The sequence below is a fragment of the Misgurnus anguillicaudatus genome, chromosome 14, assembly GCF_027580225.2.
Source record: "Misgurnus anguillicaudatus chromosome 14, ASM2758022v2, whole genome shotgun sequence".
In the NCBI taxonomy this organism is placed as follows: domain Eukaryota; kingdom Metazoa; phylum Chordata; class Actinopteri; order Cypriniformes; family Cobitidae; genus Misgurnus; species Misgurnus anguillicaudatus.
Window position 1 is genome coordinate 25660809 of NC_073350.2, and position 20516 is coordinate 25681324.

A 20516-nucleotide genomic window follows, 5' to 3' on the forward strand; every position below is an offset into this window, starting at 1 on the left:
CATCATTTTTGCATCCACCTTTTAAAGACAGTGTTCCTTGAAATTTTAAGAAATTTCATAAATTGCTTAAAATTTCATGTAATACTTGATGCACTATATTTTCAAGTAAATCCAGCCTTACTTTTTTGTTGTTTTAGCATATTTGAATACTTGGTTTGTCATATTGTAAATAATTGTAAATCAACTCAAGGTCCAGTTGGAAGTTTATGGTTTCCGAATGTACCCCGCCCCGTTTGAGAAACGCTGGTCTACTTAAATCACAGTGACTGTACATTTCTGTGTTTGTGCTTGTGTGTGTCTGTGTCACATACATGACATAAGTAGTTTTGACAAGAGCTGAGTGTTTGTGTATCAGTGTCAGTGGCAGCTGGTAAAGACACATACAGTAAGTGCAGAACAAGTGCTCGATTACAGCCAGGCTGAATCTGTCTGCACTCATCTGTTTAATACAGCCCCGCAGCCTTCTATGTGTGAGCGTGTGTGTGTTTGTGTTTATTTTTGTATGTATATGTGTGAGCTCAGAGACCTACAGCTCTGTATCACTTACACATGAATGCACATGGCTTATTTAAACCCTGGAAGCAGAAAGCGTTATCTTTGACCCAGTGTGTGAAAACCCAGCTTTTGTGATTGAATGTTTTCTACGTAAAATCCTTCTGCATTATGTAAAGAACATTCTGTGCAAATATAACCTTGATATATTTCTTATTTACTGAGTAAGTGAATGCCAAAGATTGAAAATAATTTGAAATCACTTTGATGCTCCTAATGAGATTATGAGACTTTAGCCTGGATGTCACAGACAGGATTACATTTGTGCATTATTTCCGGGTCGAGTTTGTGTACAAAATACTTTGATTTAGAAATGTGCCATGTTTGATACAATAAATTCAGTGTGTTTTGAGCCTTAACTTCGCCTCTCACTCCATTTGAGTGGATGATTTTGACCACCATCATTGCCAACTGCATCGTACTGGCTCTTGAACAACACTTACCAGATGGAGACAAAACTCCGCTGTCAGAACGACTGGTAAAGCACATGCACACACACATACTACACTATTTTTCTGTGCATGCATGCATGTACTCACTTGTGCATATAGGCATGTTCATCCGCTTACACTTATAAGAATGCAAAAGCAAAGACAAAGCATAGTGTATAACACTCCACACATGCACACACCTGAGAAACTATACTTTTACACCTACTATACTGTTTGGAGTGCTAAATACACAAAAGAGAATTACCTGTTGTAAATACATAAGGTATAATTGACGACGGGCCGTTGAATTATAAGAAAATAATGCACACCCAAGGTGGTAATGCTACACCGCGGGTGTGCATTATTTTCGAATAATTCAAAGGACTGGAGTCAATTATTCTGCTTATACCACGGTTACCAAAAACATTGCTCGGGTAACTATTTTTAAGACATTTGACAAGTTAGGTGTGCAGCCAATCAGAATAAAGCATTCAACAGCCTTGTGGTATAAATAAACAATAACTTTACTGTACTGTAACACAAGACCCCAAGATTTAAACATGTTGATTCCCACAAAAGCACAACAATAGTCAATGTCATTTTGTAGGTGTAATGTCAACGCAAGTGATCTCATATGTGGTTTTCTTTCTCCTATAGGATGACACAGAGCCGTATTTTATTGCTATTTTCTGTTTTGAGTCTGGCATTAAGATTCTGGCACTAGGATTTGCCTTTCACAAGGGCTCCTACCTAAGAAACGGTTGGAACGTGATGGACTTTGTAGTGGTGCTCACAGGGTAAGTTATACGCACACACACACATACACACACAAACAAACAAACAAACACTGGTGTCATATTCCCAGTCCTTGCATACATATCACTGTTCAATATTTATGAATCAATATAAACAATTATTACACAGCTCTCTGAAATACCTTCATGTGTCAGTTGTGTCATTCTTAAAGCACATATTGGCATATAACGACTGTTAAACTGTATAATTAACTGTCCCAGGCAACCAGTGTCCTACACAGCATTGCAAGTTTTAATGTGTCTCGCTAGACCCTGCGGTCTTCTTTTTCTCACATAAAAATGTTTCAACTCAGTATTAATAAAAATCAATGTCCATTTGCTTATTTATTTGGTAGCCATGTAATGTGTAAGGAATAATTGGCGACGGGCCGTTGATTTATTTGAAAATAATGCACTATTGCTGTGTGCATTTTTTTTCCAAATGATTCAAACAAGGGCGTAGGTTTGCTCTTGGCATTGGTGGGGACATAAATAAAATGGTCACATTGCAAAAACTGTTTATCACCGTTTACTTGACATAAACAACAGACAACTCAGTATGCACGTTACTCAGTGATATCTGACTCGCCACCCCCGGTGCCATCCCAAATTTAATGTACTATAATAAACAATTTGTTATGTCCTAGAGCCTAATTAACAGTAACTTTTAAAGTCTTTGTCAAAAAAAAAAAGAAAATCACTTTGTAACATATATGAATCCATATTTACTTTATAACATTGAAGAATATGCAATTAATATTTAATTCTTAATTTAATTTTGCCAAAACAAAATCCCAGTGTTGAAGGAGGTATGTTTATCATGCTGTTTCCTGAACAACGTTTATTAACGTTTCTGTAGTTCACATTAAATCTTTTTTTCATTAACAGACAGTTAATCAGTGTGAAAAAAATAGTTTAAGTTTAAAATGCAACCTTACATTATGTCTACATCTGTGCAAGTAATGACCACAGTGCAGTAATGTAAAGTATTCAGCAATTATGACATGAATTCATGTTTTTACCATGTTGGGGTTATTTTCTTTCACAGATTAGGGACCCCCTAAATAACCTTGCCACTCCATTTATAAAAGGTTGACACAAGTTTGCAACTCCTCAGGTTAACATGGGATTGTCGTGTATTGGTGAAAACACTGTCCTTGAATCATTATGTGACACAACTTGTTCCGTATATTGTGCATGAAACAGTTACAGTGGGTATAATAATACTTTCTTCCTCACTTACCTGTAGCCCGAATAATCACGCGCGTCTTGTTAAGTGAACTTTGCCGCGTTGTACAAAGTGAAACCATCCTATCACACGTAGCGAGTAAAGACACGCCCATCATAAAGTGATGTGAGTTAGAGAGGCGGGACTCAAGAAATGCTAATCCAATCATATTAGCGATGTGAGTTACGGAGGCGGGCATTGCAGAGAACGAAAGCTGTTAACAGTTTGTGTACCACATAGAGCGTTATTTTTACAGAACGGGATTGCAAAAGATTTCTAATCTCATTTAAATGATTCCTGAAAATAATATAATAAGTAAAAAATAGAAAACATAAGAATAAGACGGACATCAGTGGTTAAATATAAATACAGATTAATTTTGGTCGAAATTATTGCTAGGGACAATTCAGTCTTCCCTGAATATTGGTAAGGACATGTCCCTAGCGTCCCACCCTAAATCTACGCCCATGGATTCAAAGCACCGGAGTCAGTTAGTCCACTTATGCCCCAGTTATCACAAACATTGCTTTGGTGACCATTTTAAGACATTTTACAGGTTAGGTGTGCGGTTTACAGAAAAATAATCAACACCCATGGAACATTTCTTAACCAATCAGAATCAAGCATTCAACAGATGCGTGGTATAATATGCATGAAAGCTCAAATAAAAACATCAAACCGCTCTCAAACCGATACATGTGGTTGCTAAGGGGTTGTGCACACCAAAGCTTTTACGCCCGCGGCCGGCGCATGTTTTCAATTGTTTCCAATGGAAGCTCTGCGTTTTTCGAATAAGCCAGCAGCTAGAGGGTGTCTTCCGCGCTGAAAACCGGCGCCCGGCAGTTTTTCCGCGATGAGCGTCGAGAGTTGACAAATGTTCAACTTTGTATGAAAAGTTCCGCTCGTCAATGTCAGTTCTCACGCGGTCGTCCAATCACAGTGGAGGAGGGGCGGGACAAGTATCACAGCAACCAACCATCTCATAGCTGACGTATCAGAGCTACCAAAGCGCTTAGCTGAAGAAAGCTGGAACTCAGCTGAAAAACAGCTGGCATTGGGCGTTGTCCAGGCGTTTTCAGCCGCGTTTAAAAGTTTTGGTGTGTCCAGCCCCTAAGGGCGCATTGATAAATAGAACCATTGGGTGAGGCGGTCATAGCCATGTTTTATCATGAATAAAGCACTACTAACATCTATTGACCAATCATAATCAAGGATTGGAACCAACCGACTTATAAATCACTTTACACATTGGAACGTTGTTGTTCACAGTCAGACTCAGGGCTGTTTTTTCTAATGGCAGGAATGCTTTTATTGATTTAACTTCATGAAATTTGCACTAATACATTTTTTTTACTTTAATATTGTGTGGTCACCATTTTATAAAAGCAATAAGGTACTCGAGGCAAGTGCTGTATCGTGAATACCTAACGGCTGAAGAGGTTGCAGAAACTCCACTTCGCGTCGTGCCTAACAACACCTTTCAGCCGTTACTTATTCACAAAACAGCACAGCCTCTTGTTCCTTATTGCTTACATAATGCATAGACTTAAATATTTGATTCTTACCGTTTCGGAATCCATTCAGCTGATCTCCGGGTCTGGCGCTACCACTTTTAGCATAGCTTAGCACAATCCATTAAATCTGATTAGACCATTAGCATCGTGCTAAAAATAACCAAAGAGTTTTGATATTTTTCCTATTTAAAACTTGACTGGTAGTCTGAAAGTTCTAACCATATCTGCATAAAAAATTGCAACTTTTAATTTTCTGTCGGTCTTAGTACACGATGTAACTACAGAATAGTCAAGTTTTAAATAGGAAAAATATTGAAACTCTTTGGTTATTTTTTTAGCGTGATGCGAATGGTCTAATCGGATTCAATGGATTATGCTTAGCTATGCTAAAAATGCTAGCGCCAGACCCGGAGATCAGCTGAATGGACTCCAAAACGACAAGAATCAAATGTTTATCTCTAGGGGAGCTGGAAAATAAGCATATTTTCAGAAAAAGTGGAATGTCCCTTTAACAACCTTATCAATAACGATTAGCTGACTATACATTAACTGCCTACAAAATACACCCAGCCTGCTCTGGATTCCTGTGCGTGAACCAAAGCAATGCACAGCTGAGGTCTGGTTGGACACAGGCGCCCTCATACCTTAATGAGAACACACACATAAACACACACATGCTCACACACACGCAGTGAAATCTCAGACACAAGGCAGATCACAGCAGCACTGTAGGGAGCAACCATCAGGCCACGTCTGAAATGTCACCTCGCAGGGAAGGAGAAAGAGAGCAAGCAAGATGAGAGAGAGAGAGAGAGAGAGAGAGAGAGAGAGAGAGAGAGAGAGAGAGATGGGTGTGTGTTGGGGGGTGTTGTAGTATTGCAGTGCTAAAGAAGGCAGGGTCATGTGACTCCATTAATCTACTCCCCTGGGCTTTGGAGTATTGGAAATTAGAGAGAGAGAGAGAGTGAGAAGGAGTGAGAAAAGGTGTTGGTGTGAAAAGAAGAATAGCTGGTGGAGATACAGAGATCAGCTGATGGAGGAATTCAACATGGAGTGAACTCCAGTTTAGAACAACATGCATTTTGTTGCTGTTGATGATGTTGATAATGGATTATCTATTTTGCTCACCAAAATAAAATTCTGGTCAACCTGTGATCTTATGGTTCAGCTACTATTCAGCTATATTAGGTAACACTTTACTTTACTTTAAGGGGTGTTCATAAGACTGACATGACACCTTCAAAACCATGACATGACACGTGCCATGACCATTAAGAAGATTTTATGCACGTTTAAGACAATTGTCATTAAGTGTCATTCGTTTAATTATGTCATTTTTAATGCAAAGATGACATTGTTTGAGATGTCCTTGTCATGACAACTTGACATTAACCAATATATTATAACTTGTCATAAATCTGTCATAAACATGACGTACTGTAGCAGAATAACGGCGCATTCACACGGGGCGCAAGCGTTAGCGCTTAACGGAAGGCTTGTCTGAAGCGTGGCCAACAGCCAATCACAGTGGCCGCTACACATGCTCCGTTCTTCCATAAACGCAATTGGCTGGCTCTGCCTAGGTTATTTGCATAAGGCGATCTGATTGGCTGACAATTCAGTTCGGCAACGCATGAGGTCACTTATTATAAGTGAATGGGAAGCGTTAACGCTGACGCCCCGTGTGAATACGTCGTAATTATCAAGCTTAAGAAACTACCTAGCTTTATGGGTTAACGTTACATTAAACTGTCACTAAGTGGTAATAGTCTGTCAAGTAATTTTAAATACTTTAACAAAATGCAACAGACACGTCAAAATATTATATTTGACTTTATCTATGTGCACAATACATAAAAAACTGACAGCTAACATAAATTGTTCTTCCTCACACAGAGGTTCTGACATAGAAGAAAAAACATTTAATTAATTAAATTAATTATTTTAATGTAAATAACTGTTTTTTCAGTGATACGACCCAACGCTGCATGGCTTAATCCATTATTGTACTGTTTTTTTAATATTAGGTGAATCGGTCTCCAAATGCAATAAAATATAATTTTATCAATTTTTATTATTATTATTATTATTATGATTATTGAATAGTCTAATTTATTTGTTAAACACATAGAGGAAACTAAAAAAAAACATTATGAACTGAAGAATATTCATGACGTTGTTATAAAACTATATGACAGATTATTAACACTTAATGACATTTTAATGACAAATTATATTTGTACCACTGTAGCTGAGGTCAAGAAAAATATTAATGATGTTGTTATAAAACAATATGACAGAGTATTAACAATTAATGACATTTTAATGACAAATTCCATTTGTATCACTGGTAAAAAGTGGTCAGTTATGTTTTCTTGGTAATGTCAAGTTGTTATGACAAGTTATGATGTATTGGTTTATGTCAAGTTGTCATAACAAAGAAATCTCAAACAATGTCATCTTTACATTAAAAATGACATAATTGAACGAATGACACTTAATGACAGTTGTCATAAACATGCATAAAATCTCCTTCATGCTCATGGCACGTGTTATGTCATGATTATGAAGGTGTTATATCAGTCTTATGAACACCCCTTCAAGTAAAGTGTTAAAAAAAATCTGGATTGTTTCAACCCCCAATCAGGGGGGTTGGGTTTAGTTTATATTTGATCAACTATGTGATGAAACAGCCTAGAATATCTTCGCCCTCCTTTGTTCCACGACACACAGTAACAGTAACATTCCCTTATATGAAATTACAAGTCAACATTGTTCAAGGGTTAAATAAATAGTAACATTTTTGGGTGACATTCCTGAAGCCATGCTTGGTGTTTTTTAACCCATGGTTGAGTAAAATATGGACAAACTCAACCCCATTGATTTAAATTAACCTTGAAAATGTTCATATTTAATCCAACCACGTGTTAAAAAAATAAGCATTTTGGGTTGAACCCATCATAGGTCAATTTAAACCTCATCAAGATTTAAGGGTTAAATTCATTGAGGTTAAGTTTGTCCATACTTTACCCAACCACTGGTAAAAACCAACCCATCATTTTGTATAGGGATGCACCGATATGGAAATTTTGGCCGATACTGATAACCGATAACTCTTTATATCTGGGGGCCGATAACCGATATGTATATATATATAGGCCGATAAATATTCATATTATATTATTTTCACAATAAAAAACTCCCAGACCACAGACATCTTGTCTTTGCGCTAGCCTAGCATACTCTTCTTAAGCCCGCAACACGTGTCATCTTCGTGCTATGTCACAGAAAGCACCAATCAAAACTCCACATGGCCAGCAATGAGCAAGTGAAGTGGTTCAACAAACAAAAATAATCCATCATTTATCGGCTTTCATTTATCGGCCTAATTTTGGTATCAGGCCGATAACCGATAATATTAAAAATAAGCAGTTATCGGCCGATAACGGTATGTCGGCCGATATATCGTGCATCCCTAATTTTGTAGATTGCAGGGACATCAGCATACAAGCATACAAAACACTGCTAGTGACCAGGACTGGCAATGCAACACCAAATTAAAATTCTGTGACCCTTATTGTTTAGGATTGGGATTAGCTTGACGACAACATATACTTCAATGACACGGTCACAGAATTTGATGGTCACAGAATTCACAGTCTTATTTAAAACATTCTTAATGTAGAAATGAAGGAAAGGTGAGAAAAAAATATGAAGGATAGGTGTGGAAGGGGGAGGGAGGATTGAGAGGAACATACAGGAGCAAAGCGAGCTGTGTTTGTTAGTGTATGTGTATGTGTGTTTTGGTTAGCTGCTGCAGTAACCTGCTTTTCACTACTGCAGATGATCAATCAACTAGCTCTGCTTTTAGACACAGCCGATCCACACACACAACTGCTAACATGGCTAATCATTAACTACATCTTCAATACACACATTTTTACTCACCGTCGACTGCTGCGTGTGCACATTGGACACATTTGTAAGCATCAGCTGGCTTTCACAGCAGTATCTGTGTGTGTAAGCGTGTGTGTGTGTGTAAGAGCTGCACATTGATGAAAAAATGCATCCTACTCCTTGCTGCTTCCTGCAGCTTTGATTTCTATTTACAGTCGGGCTCAAATACACCTTTACCCAAACACACAGACACACACATGCACTTTACTGTGCTGTCATGTTGTGAAATGGAAGCGGGTTGTTGTAATGTTGTTCTGTTTTGACTGAGATCCATATGAAAGCATTACTAATGTAAGTGTTGCTCTGGATCCATATTGTAGTCTTCTTATAATGTCCAGTGCTTTTTCTGAGGTTTTTTATTTTATTTTAATGGTGTTGGTTATGTGCACTGGATGCACTATTCTCCTAAGAGCTTCTCCGTCATGTCTAAAACTCTAGCAGTTGTACGCTTTAGTTTCACATCACAGATTTGACATCGAGATGTCAATGAAGCGTGATGGCAGAGTGACATACTCTCATGAGTGAAGTTTGATATTGGTCACAGCAGGGTCATCAGTAACAGTGGATAGTCAATTGCTCATGCTGAACTACAGTAACATCACCGTAAACTATGCAACATGTATATTTTAGACAAAGTAGCTGATAAAAATGGATAATCACACTCTAGCTTTTTATTGCAGTACACTTTACAAATCTGTCAGTGTCCATAAATTAAAAAAGTACAAATTTGACTGTTTATTACTATATTTTATATACTATATTTTATTACTATATTTCAGAATATAGCCAACAGCACTATATCGTATAATTTAATATGTTTTGTTTAATTCAAATTATAAGTTTTATCTCATGAATTTTCTTTGGGGTGGATGCAGAGTGGTGCACCTTATACAATCGGACACGTTCGAGAACCACTCCTGTACTTTATATAGACCACAATAAAATGCAATTTTATTAAACATCTTTTTAGTTAAACAAAGTTCAGGGATTTTGAAAACAATATAACATTTTTTTTTTTATAAAATAACCGATTTTTTTTGTTTGAGCACACTTCAAACAAAAGGCATGCTATGACAATCTAGATCATCATGTCACCTTAAATACACTCTGTTAATAAACCAAAAGAGAGGCACAACAAATACTAAGAAATGTTTAGTCCATTTTCAGATAATTTACTCACCACCATGTCATCCAAAATGTCTTTCTTTGTTCAGTAGAGAAGAAATTATGTTTTTTGAGGAAAACATTCCAGGATTTTTCTGATTTTAATGGACTTCAATGGACCCCAACATTAACAGTTTTAATGTTTTTTAAATTGCAGTTTCAAAGTACTCTAAACGATCCCAAACGAGGCATAAGGGTCTTATCTAACGAAACAATTGTCATTTTTGGCAAGAAAAATAAAAAATATGCACTTTTAAACCTCAACTTCTCGTGTTCCTCGGTCGTGTGACGCGCCAGCGCTACCTCACGTAATACTTCATCACTTCAAGAGGTCACGGATGATGTAAGCGAAACAACGCCCCAGTGTTTACAAGTGTGGAGAAAGAGGACTGTTCCGACATTGTTTTATGTCGAACGATACTAATTAATTTGTTTGTGTCATTTTATTGTTTAAAATGGTCCGCAAATGTGCGTTTCATATATGTAACACGTGACCTTTTGACGTCATTATGCAATTACGTGAGGTCGCGCTGGCTCGTCACACAGCTGGAGGAAGAAGAGAAGTTGTGGTTTAAAAGTGCATGTTTTTTATTTTTCTTGCAAAAAATGACAATCGTTTCGGTAGATAAGACCCTTATGTCTCCTTTGGAATTGTTTAGAGTCCTTTGAAACTGCAATTTTAAACTACATTAAAACTGTAAATGTTGGGGTCCATTAAAGTCCATTAAAATGAGAAAAATCCTGGAATGTTTTCCTCAAAAAACATAATTTCTTCTCGATTTCTAATTTCTTTTTTTTTTTAAGAAAATTAACTAATCCTTTAAATTATGTTAATATTTCAAATAAAAATTCAGCTTACATTTTTTGCTTGTAATTTGCAAAATTTTTGATGAAATTTTTTACTTCTATTTTAAAATGTTCCTGTGGCTCACTTCATAGAGAATTGCGTTAAAGGGATAGTTTACCCAGAAATATAAACAATGTCATCATTTTCACATCCTCATGTTGTTCTAAACTTGTATGAATTTCTTTCAATAAATGATGTTAGACACAGCTGATTGTAACCATTGACTTCCATAGTAGGAAAACAAATTTGGGAAAGTTTACCCAAATTTAATGGGTACAGTAAACTGTGTGCTTACCATCATTTATTAAAATATCTTCTTCATAATTTATCAGAATACTTCCATAATATTTGTTTTCCTACTATGGAAGTCAATGGTTACAATCTGCTTACCATCTTTTAATTAAAATATCTTCTTTTGTGTTCATCAGATGAAAGAAATTCATACAGATTTGATTTTGAAAAATGACAGATGTGAAATGACAGAAAATGACAGAATTTTCATTTTTGGTTGAACTATCCCTTTAAGCGTAAATGTTTTGGGTTGGGGGTTTGATTCCAAGAGAACATACATACTAATAAAAAAATATTTGTATTGTTTGAATGCGTTGCTTTAAATTAAAGCATTTGCCAAATGCATAAATATACTTCTAGTTACAGACTTTGGAGCCCAATGTATATATTAGGTCTTCATGCATACAGTAAAACTGCATACACAATACAGTAATTACAGCCTGATCTCATGAGAAATCGTACTTATTTTACGAGTTGGCTTATTCGTATGAATTCATATGAAGTGAATCGTGCCAAAACGTACGGTTTTCAAGAAAAAAACACCAAAGAAACCTAAACCCGCACCTAACCTCCACATCTCAGGGGTCAAAGCAAATCGTAAGAAAACTTACGAATGTGGTCTTATGAATTAATACGAATTAGCCAACTCGTTAAATATGTACGAATACTGTACTCGTGACATATCGGTGGTAGTTACAGCATGCAGTGTTTAAAAGAGAGAGAGAGAGGTAAGGATAGCATATGAACATCACAGGAAAAATCGAACCAAAAAATCTGTAACACAATTGTTAACTGCTACACCTCAGCTCTGACATAAGAAAGAGCCTTTGTAATGACTTCATTCACATACAAATTTGATTTTAAATGAGTTATGTACCATTTATTAATGGTTTAATTTTAAACAAAACAGTTCTAACAGTGCTACTGCTTGTGTACTGTATGTGTGTTGCCAATGTACAGCTCTTACTTGGCAGTTTCCTGAGTCGTGACTGCGCTGGCTATTGGCTGCATGCTCCGTGCCAGTCTGTGACTTCACTACTGGCACATACACAGCGTAAAGAGAGGGAGAGAGAGGACAAGAGTCAGGAAAAGTGAGAGAGAGAGGGAGCGAGAGTATAAGAGTATAACAAAATATATGGTTTTGCCTGTAGAAGACTTTCTTAGTTTCTGGACACACCTTAGCACTGCCATGCGCAGCTGTTTCCATAGCAATGTTATGTAATAAGAAAGAACAGCTGAAGGCCAGAGAAGATACTGCTTGTCATTCTTTCTAATTCTATCTATTTATCCATCTCTCTCTGTCTGCACTCACACATATCTTCTCATTTTAATGCTATGGAAAAGATGACAGCTTAAACGCTAATATGGACCAAGATAGGCGGTAGTATTCGCTTCTGTGTATCTGTATGTGTGCGTCTCAGCATTGTGAATTATGGTATGGTATGCAATTTGGAAAGAAGTGAATTTCTAGTTTAAGTTTGTTGGAGGTGTGAGCTAAGCAGGCTTTAATGCATGGAGCAATGGCACTCATGCGGGTGACTTCCAAAAGAAGTTTGCTCAGGAGACAGGATAAGGTCTTTATGATGTTTCATTTAAAGGTGAAGTGTCCTATTTAGTTGATGTAAAAATACTGTACAGTATGTATCCTCGTCCCAGTTAATGTCCCGAAACAAGCCATTTGAAGGTTGATTTCCCCGGAAAGAGTAAACTTGGCGATGTTCTTTTCTGTACATTAAAGTGTGAACTATTTCTCAGATGATTCTTGCACAATTAAAAAAAAATGTTACTCAACAATTTTTGTTGCCTTTCGCTGCAAAGCCCTCTAAGTGCATGCAATTCCACTTCTTTGGACAAGACATAGTAGACAGTTAGGGGCTTTTTACACCTGGTCACTTCATGTGTTTTCTCTGATCGGATAGCTGTAGTGTAAATGCCCTTCGAGAAGGATCTAAAGGGTTTCCACGGGTCCTTGCAATTCTTGAAAGTTTGTGAATCTGGGGGGAAAATTCAAGGCCCTGGGAAGTTTTTGAAAATATACATAGTTAGATACAGGTCATTGAAAGTGCTTAAATGTATTTTATAGATATAGATATAGATAAAAAACAATATTATTCCCTGTGTAGTGATAATATCATAAAAATTCTAGACTTTTTAAGCACATGTGCTAAACGGTTCGCTTTAAATCAGGGGTGTCCAAAGTCGGTCCTGGAGGGCCTGTGTCCTGCAGAGTTTAGCTAAAACTTTCCTCAACACACCTGCCTCAAAGTATCTAGTCTGCCTATAAGACCTTGATTAGCTGGATCAGGTGTGTTTGATTAGGGTTGGAATAAAACTCTGCAGAGACACCGGCCCTCCAGGAGCAGGAGTGGACACCCCTGCTTTAAATGCTTATATCTTCTGTATATATCTTCTGTATGAGAATGTTGATTCATACCAAAATGCTTTTTTGCATAGTTATGTTTGACACATGAAAATGTCTCGGGTTATGTATGTAACTGTTGTTTCCTGAGAAGGGAACGAGACGCTGCATCTCCCTTGCCATACTTACTGCGTCCCTGTAACTCCACCTTTGGCAATATTTCAGATAGCGATATACTTCCTGGCTCCCGCATCACCCTGTTTTGTTGTTAAGCCTCACCATTGGTTGAATTTGATATACACATTCAGACACACCCCTGGTGGGTCCCCAAAGTGTCACCGCAGTGACACAGTGTGAGTTACCTCAAAAGGGAAATGTAACAATGTATCTAAAAAGGCAACACGATGTATGTAACCTTGCTCTCACTTGAAATGTGTCCCCACATTTAGTCCTTAATTTTAGGGTTATTGGACCTGGAAAGTCCTTGAAAGGTCCGTGAATTTGAAATTAACTAAGGTGTGGGAACCCTGGATTTAAATGCGATCGTTCAAACCACTTCAGGGGGTGGTCTGGGACGCATTTAAGACGAAACTGGACAAGTGTAAATTCATCTGGTTGATGAAACCACATATGTCAGCGCATAACTCCACCCAAATGTAAGCATGTGACACGAAAGTTAGCCAGCAAATAGGCAAAAAACAAAGACGGCACGCTTAATTGCTTTATGGAGCGACGACAGCATCTAAAAAGCTTTCTAGAACCAATAAGAGTCCAATTTAAAACTCGAATGATATTAAACAAAGAAATAAAACTTTGAGAGAGAGTTTTATGAACCCTTTTCTCCGTCATGGTCCTGTACGTTAAATCATTGCGCCGTCACTCTCCTGCTGCTCTGTACTGCGCGCTTCAGCTCATGCCGAGCAAGGAGACGCACGTCCCCTGCCCAACATACAGTACAACATACAGCAAGTGCTGCCTTTTGTTGCATAAACGTCGTCTTAAGGTTTTTAAGGCAGAGTAATAAATAGTGCATTTGCATTTTGCGCGGAATTAGAAGATCGGATTCATATCCGTTTTGCCAAGACGCATTTATGTGACCAAATATAAATGGAACAGTATTAACAAATCAGACGTGACCAGGTGTAAAAAGGCCCTTAGAAATCACTAAAGATGCAACTAGAAACATTGCAAATGATGAAAATTCAAAATTCAAAAATTAAAATGAAGAAACTGAACCACATATAAGGGACGCTGTGATGCATGTGGCTAACATATTCAGGTTGTTTTCAGGTCCATGTACTCACAAGGGACCCAAGTTTGAATGTGATCCATAGTTGTTTCACATTTGTCTTTTGTGCACTTTAAGGACTTTGCTGGAAAATCGATGTGGCATTTGACAGATTCTGCCAACAAACCTGTATTTTTGGGATTCTGGGATTAACCCAATTTGAGCAAAAGCATTTGATGAATGTATATTACGTGCTGAGAGCATAATATCATCATCTTATTTTTGACGCATGTAGCATTTAGTGGCTTTTGCATCCTCATGTGATCAGTCTTTTTGGGTAAAAATCAGAGAGGTTATGTACCTTGGAGTCTAGGAAAAAATATTTAAGATGTTCAAGATTTCATTCATGACTTTTCTATTGGATATTTTAGAGACTATGCAATCCCGATCTTTTACAGCACACGTTTTTTTATTCTAAAGTCAAATTTAAGTTTCAGTATGTGTCTGTGCACTGTATATGTGTCTGTATGAAGTCTTTTTTTTAAATGTGTCCAGGAAAAAAGCGTGTTAACGTAATTGTTGCACCGACCGGACACTAGGTTAAAAGCGTGTTTCAGGAATAGATGCACTTTAAGTGAAGTGTGTATGTGTGTGTAGATGGTAGAATAAGTGTGTTAGTGTTTGTCAGTGTGTGTTTCAGGGTTTGTGTGTGTGTGTGGTTAAGGCCCATATGGAGGTGAAGGGAAGGATGTCTTTCTCTAAATGACTGCAGAGCAATAATAATAATGGAAGTGATGGCAATGGTACAATATTCACACAGGTAGAAAACCTCTCACTCTGTCTCTCTCTCTCTCTCTTGGTTTCTCCATCACTAAACACATCATGTTACACAAATTACATACACCTTTGGCTTTGTGTGTTGGTAAAATAAGACAAGTTGGCCACATAAGACATATGGGTGATTCTCACGAAATCCAGACTTAGAAGGTGTCCAGCATCAGATTTTTTAAAAAGCCCTTGAAGCCATTTTTTGCACATATAAGATTAACGTCTGAAATTACTATAACCATTATTTTTAGAGGATTTAAAATATATTTCCTATAGAATTATTTACATTTTTTAGATTAGCATTATCAAAAATTATCATTACCGCATTATATTAAATATATGCATTTACAAACTCATGTTTCGGTAATGAGAACTAAAAAGTTGTCTAGGTACTATGACAAACAAAATTTCAACTTTTCTCTGGAGAGAAAAAAAGAACTGCTTACCTGGTAGCCATCTTGTCACAGTCAATTATGTCCCTTCTAACAATTTTTTTTTAAATGTTAGTTCATGAGGGCTTAAACAATGATTGAAAATTGTTGCAGAGGATGAGAAAATTGGTCTTGGACACATTTATATTCCTTATTATGGTCTTTACATTTACCAATGATCACCAAATACCACATGTTTCTTTACTGTATATTTTTATAGTGTAACATGCAGCTTTTCATTTTTTAGATTTTTTAATTATAAATATTTCCATGTCAAAGAACCCAAATCCAGTCATGGACACGTTGCGGTAATGAAAAATTACCCCTTAAATGTGGAAAAAACAACAAAATTGGTTTGTATGATGTCATTTAAAATCATGTGCAAAATAGCATGAATAGATGTTAGTAACTGTATGCTTCTCATGTTGATACTCTTACTTTGCATTTACTTTTTTTATCAAAATGTTTCATGACACCTCATAAGTCTAATTTCGCGAGAATCTCCCAGATGAGAAAAAGGTGAATGGTACAGGTAGTCTGTTAGTAATTGGAAGAGAAGAACAGATGTGGTGGTTCCTGTTCACTTACTGTACGCCTAAAACATTTTCAGACATCGTGATTCATCAGTAAGTTCTGTGAATGGGTTGGGTGTCAGCAGATCTAAGTAAGGATCAGTAGGCATATTGTTTTGATGTAAAGGCTGCTATTTTTACCTTATCCAAGTTGAGGTGACCTCACAAGACAGAAAAAGGGAGAAAAAAGTGTATAAAGGGTGGAAGAGTTGTTTCTTTATCACCAAGTGGATCAGTGCTCGAGAGGGCGACATACAGGAAAATATATGCATAGAAAAGAGAGAGTCAGAGCCAGGAGAGGTGGGGGAACACAAGGGTGCGGGGGAACACGGGTGCTTGGTAACAAGGAACAGAGAGGACGTGAGGAGGGAGAACAAAACTCACAATCACGTTTCCAGGGTGCTGTGGGTTGTTGCCAGGGCTTTACTATGGTGTTGCCAGGGTTTCTGGGTTGTTGCTAGGTGGTTGCTTTCATGCAGAAGACTAAAGAGCCCACTCTCTTTGTAATATAAGGTTCAGGTCCATTTTAATATCATTCTTTCCCTGTTTTATGATCTACCAGATAAAAATCGCAAGTCTTGTGGCTTTAAAAGTAGAAGGGCAATCTTGTTCATGTCCATAAAGTTAAACACCCAGGGTTAATGGGTTGTTCAAATCCCAAGCCATGTGAAGTGATAGCGATGCTTCCCTTAGCAACTCTTACCTAGAACTCTGATACGTAAGAAAGCCAAGTCAAGAAAGATGGTACACATGAAGGTATTATGTAATATCCATCTAACTTCTTCCTTTGGCTGGAAATGGACTCTTTTATTAGCTCTTATCCAGCCCAGATCAAATCAAACCTTTACACAGAAGGAACAAATGAGAAGTTAGTGAAGACCTACTTTACAAACTTTCTTTCAAAAAAAAAAGATATCTGATACCAGATCCCTGTCGCACTCTCCAAACAAACATCCTCACAAACTGCACCACAGTCCCAGATGAACAGGCCTGAGTGTACGGCATTGAATAATGTAGAGTTTGACTGCATATCAGGATGACCTAGATTCAGCACGCACGAAAAGCAGGAGGATTCCTGCGCTCCTGCTGTTGTACCGCAGGAACCGGCTGGTCTTGAACGTCTCACTCGGCAACAAGCTCGAATAACCGTTTGGAGAAATGTTATAGCACGCAACTACGGCCGAATTTATCCGTTTGCTGTTTAAACTATACATTTGTGAAAATACGTCTGGTCAGTCTGTGCTCCAGAGAATCGTTGTCGTATTAATGGGGGAGAGAGTGGCGATCAATCACAAGGGGACCCTATATCTTTCACTCCCGGCCCTGGTTGCCGCGGCAATGCCGAGATTCCATCAATGACACAGGGCTCGTTGCTGCGGCAACGGTTATGAATGAGAGGAGGCTGGTAACCGTGGAGACTTCGTAAAAGAGGAATCGCCGGTTGCCATGGTGATGCCGTGAACGGGGAGAGACCTGGTGGTGTGATGTTGGAGAGAGACTTCCACGATCGTCATCTTCATTATTTTTTAGTTCAAATTGGCAACAAAGAATCACTGAATCTTTTCTTAAACACGACATTAAGCACACAAACATGATCATTCATTGTATATCGAAACATACATGGGCACATATACACAAACTTGGAAAAGTGGATTATTAGTGAGAATTATTTGTTTATTGAAAAGAATAATCACTAATGAAAATTTCATAGAAATCACTATATGTACAGACCTTTTACAAAAAGTATAAACAGAAGAACTGTAAAAATAAAATACATACAAGCTACAGAAGATGAACTGCGTGCAGGGAGAATATAGGAGTGTGTGTATAAACGGGGAGCAAAAACAGGGACCTCTGCATCAATGTGTGTACTCTGATTGATTGTCAGGTTTTCCCCAGCAGACGAAGGCCTTGTCCCTCCTTTCCCACACCTGCTTTCTCCCTGTGAATCCCTCGATCCCTTTCTCTATCTCACCCTGTCATCCTCATCTCCCTTGGGCTGGGGCTTTCTTATTCTCTGTAACTTTCTCTCCGTTGCTCTGTCATTCTCAGGGATAACTGTGTGTCTTTCAATTTTTACTCTCCAGAGCATCCCAAATCACACTTTACGCCCTTTAGGAGATGCTTCCACCGTCCCTGAGAGAGCGAGAGAGAGAGAGAGAGAGAGAGAGAGAGAGAGAGAGAGAGAGAGAGAATACAAGTAACTATCATGAAGTATTATGAGAAAGACCAGATTTATTTAGCAGTTTTTGACGGTCAGATTATTAAAAGATCAGATGAATGACAACTGCTATTAAAATCTACTTTTTAGCTAGGATTTCAAGTCATCTCACTCATTATTAATTTGACAGATCATATCCTGGTCAATTGCCATGCTATTTTTCATATCATCAGACTCTTTCATACAAACATTTGTCTTATGTGAAACAAGTACAATCCACATCATTACACGCGCAACACAACTTTTCAAAAGAATATGAAACATGAATGTATAGAAGTAACTTGGAATTGTAACTTGCGGATCCCATGAATGTTTTTGCCGTATTGCATAATTTTTTATTTGCACATCCTTAGAGCAGTGGTTCTCAACTCCAGTCCTCGGGCCCTCCCTCCCAGAACGTTTTGGATGTCTCCATATATAAAACACCTGATTCCGTTCATCAGCTTGTAAGTGTGTTAATTAAGGAAAAGTTTCAAACATTTTGGAAGGAGCCTAATGAGTGGAATCAGGTGTTTCCTATAAGGAGACATCTAAGGGTGTTTTCACATATGTTGGTGCGCACCGTGGTGCGGCCTTGGATCGCCCCAAAATACATTGTATCATTTTTCAGTTAGTGCGGTCCGTGTTCACATAAGTTGTTTTTACCATACTCGAAACGCTGCACTGTACACCATGTGACGACGGTCAGCGCTGTCATTGGTCTCTGATAGCTCTTACCATCTCATGACCACCCCCCATGTTTCCACGATAACCAGCCTGACAGGAAGAGCGAAGCTAGCAAGATATGGTGATAAACCATGCACGTCTTTGCAAAGTTTTTTGTTTTAACGCGAAATTGTGCAACTGATCTACTAAAGCTCTTCTCACGGAGCCAGCACTATTTTTGTGTGTGGAGGACAGCTGTGCATTTATAAAATCATCAGCTCAGACGTCCAGGAGACAGTTAATCTCTGCAACTTCTTGTATATGATTCGGCCCGAAGTCGAGCAGCATTCACACCACAGATGGGTCGCACCAGAGGCTCCGAGACCACCAGTTCTAAGCAGTCTTGGAGCGGCTGTTTAGTGCGCACCAGAGTATGGCTGTTGTGTTCGCATTGACCCAAACGAACCGCACTTGGACGACACGTCATTTGGGCCGACCTAAAGAGTGTATGTGTGAAAACACCCTAAAACATTCTGGGAGGGGGGCCCGAGGACTGGAGTTGAGAACCACTGCTTTAGAGATACAATAAACTGCTTTAAAACTCAGTCTCTCCAAAAAAACGTGATTATGCGATTGCATGATTCAATGCATAATCAGCCATATTTATGTGGGGGTCGCATTTTTAAAATACGCCACATTTTTTAAATACGCCGCATTTTTTAAAAATACGCCGCACTTTCGCTGCATAAATTGCAGATTTCTGCTCGCAAAATATGCGGGGCTTGCATGATTTCATAATCCCCGCATTTTCGTAGCAAAAAGTCACATACATCTTAGCAGAAAGTTGAAAAATGTTGCATTTACTTCACACATGTGCAGCCATGTCCCCTGTTGTCATGGGAATGTTAGGGAGTTATGTAATTACGCGGCACAGTTTTTGCAAGTTCCCACAATTTTGGCAAGTTCCAGCAATTTCATTGCATAAAATTGCATATATCCCGCATATTTCATCGCATTTTTGAGAAAACTAGATCAAGGATTTTTGCCCGCTTTTTTCTGAAAGGACTGAAAACTAAATAAACAAGAGTTAAAATCAGTGTGGCTGATGTTTTCCATGCCGACATAACTGTGAGGTTATTGCATTTTAGTAAAGTTCAAACTAAACTTTTCGGGGCGGTTTCCCGGACAGGGATTAGACTAGTCCTGGACTAAAATAAATGTAAGAGCTGTCCACATTGAAAACAACTTGCACTGACATATCTTTAAATACATCAGTGCCCTTTGTTTTGCCTCAAAATGCGCACAAGTAATATTTTTAGTAAGGCATGTTTGTTCAAACTAGTTATATTTCCTAATTAAACTAAGGTCCATTGCTGGGTTAAGGTAATCCCTGTGTGTTTATTTGTAAATAGTAACTTCTACTCTGTTCGAAATTGCTCCTACACCCTGAATAG

At 38.0% G+C, this 20516-nt stretch overlaps 1 protein-coding gene across 5 annotated transcripts in view; it reads left to right on the forward strand.

Annotated features, from left to right (window-relative positions):
* cacna1ab (calcium channel, voltage-dependent, P/Q type, alpha 1A subunit, b) overlaps positions 1 to 20516 on the forward strand; it is a 190250-nt gene that overhangs the window by 85452 nt on the left and 84282 nt on the right. For all 5 annotated transcript variants that reach the window (XM_073876150.1, XM_073876154.1, XM_073876151.1 and 2 more), the window contains exons 3-4: positions 924 to 1030; positions 1641 to 1780. In XM_073876150.1, coding sequence (XP_073732251.1) covers positions 924 to 1030; positions 1641 to 1780 — 247 coding nt within the window. The remainder of the gene's footprint in view (positions 1 to 923; positions 1031 to 1640; positions 1781 to 20516) is intronic.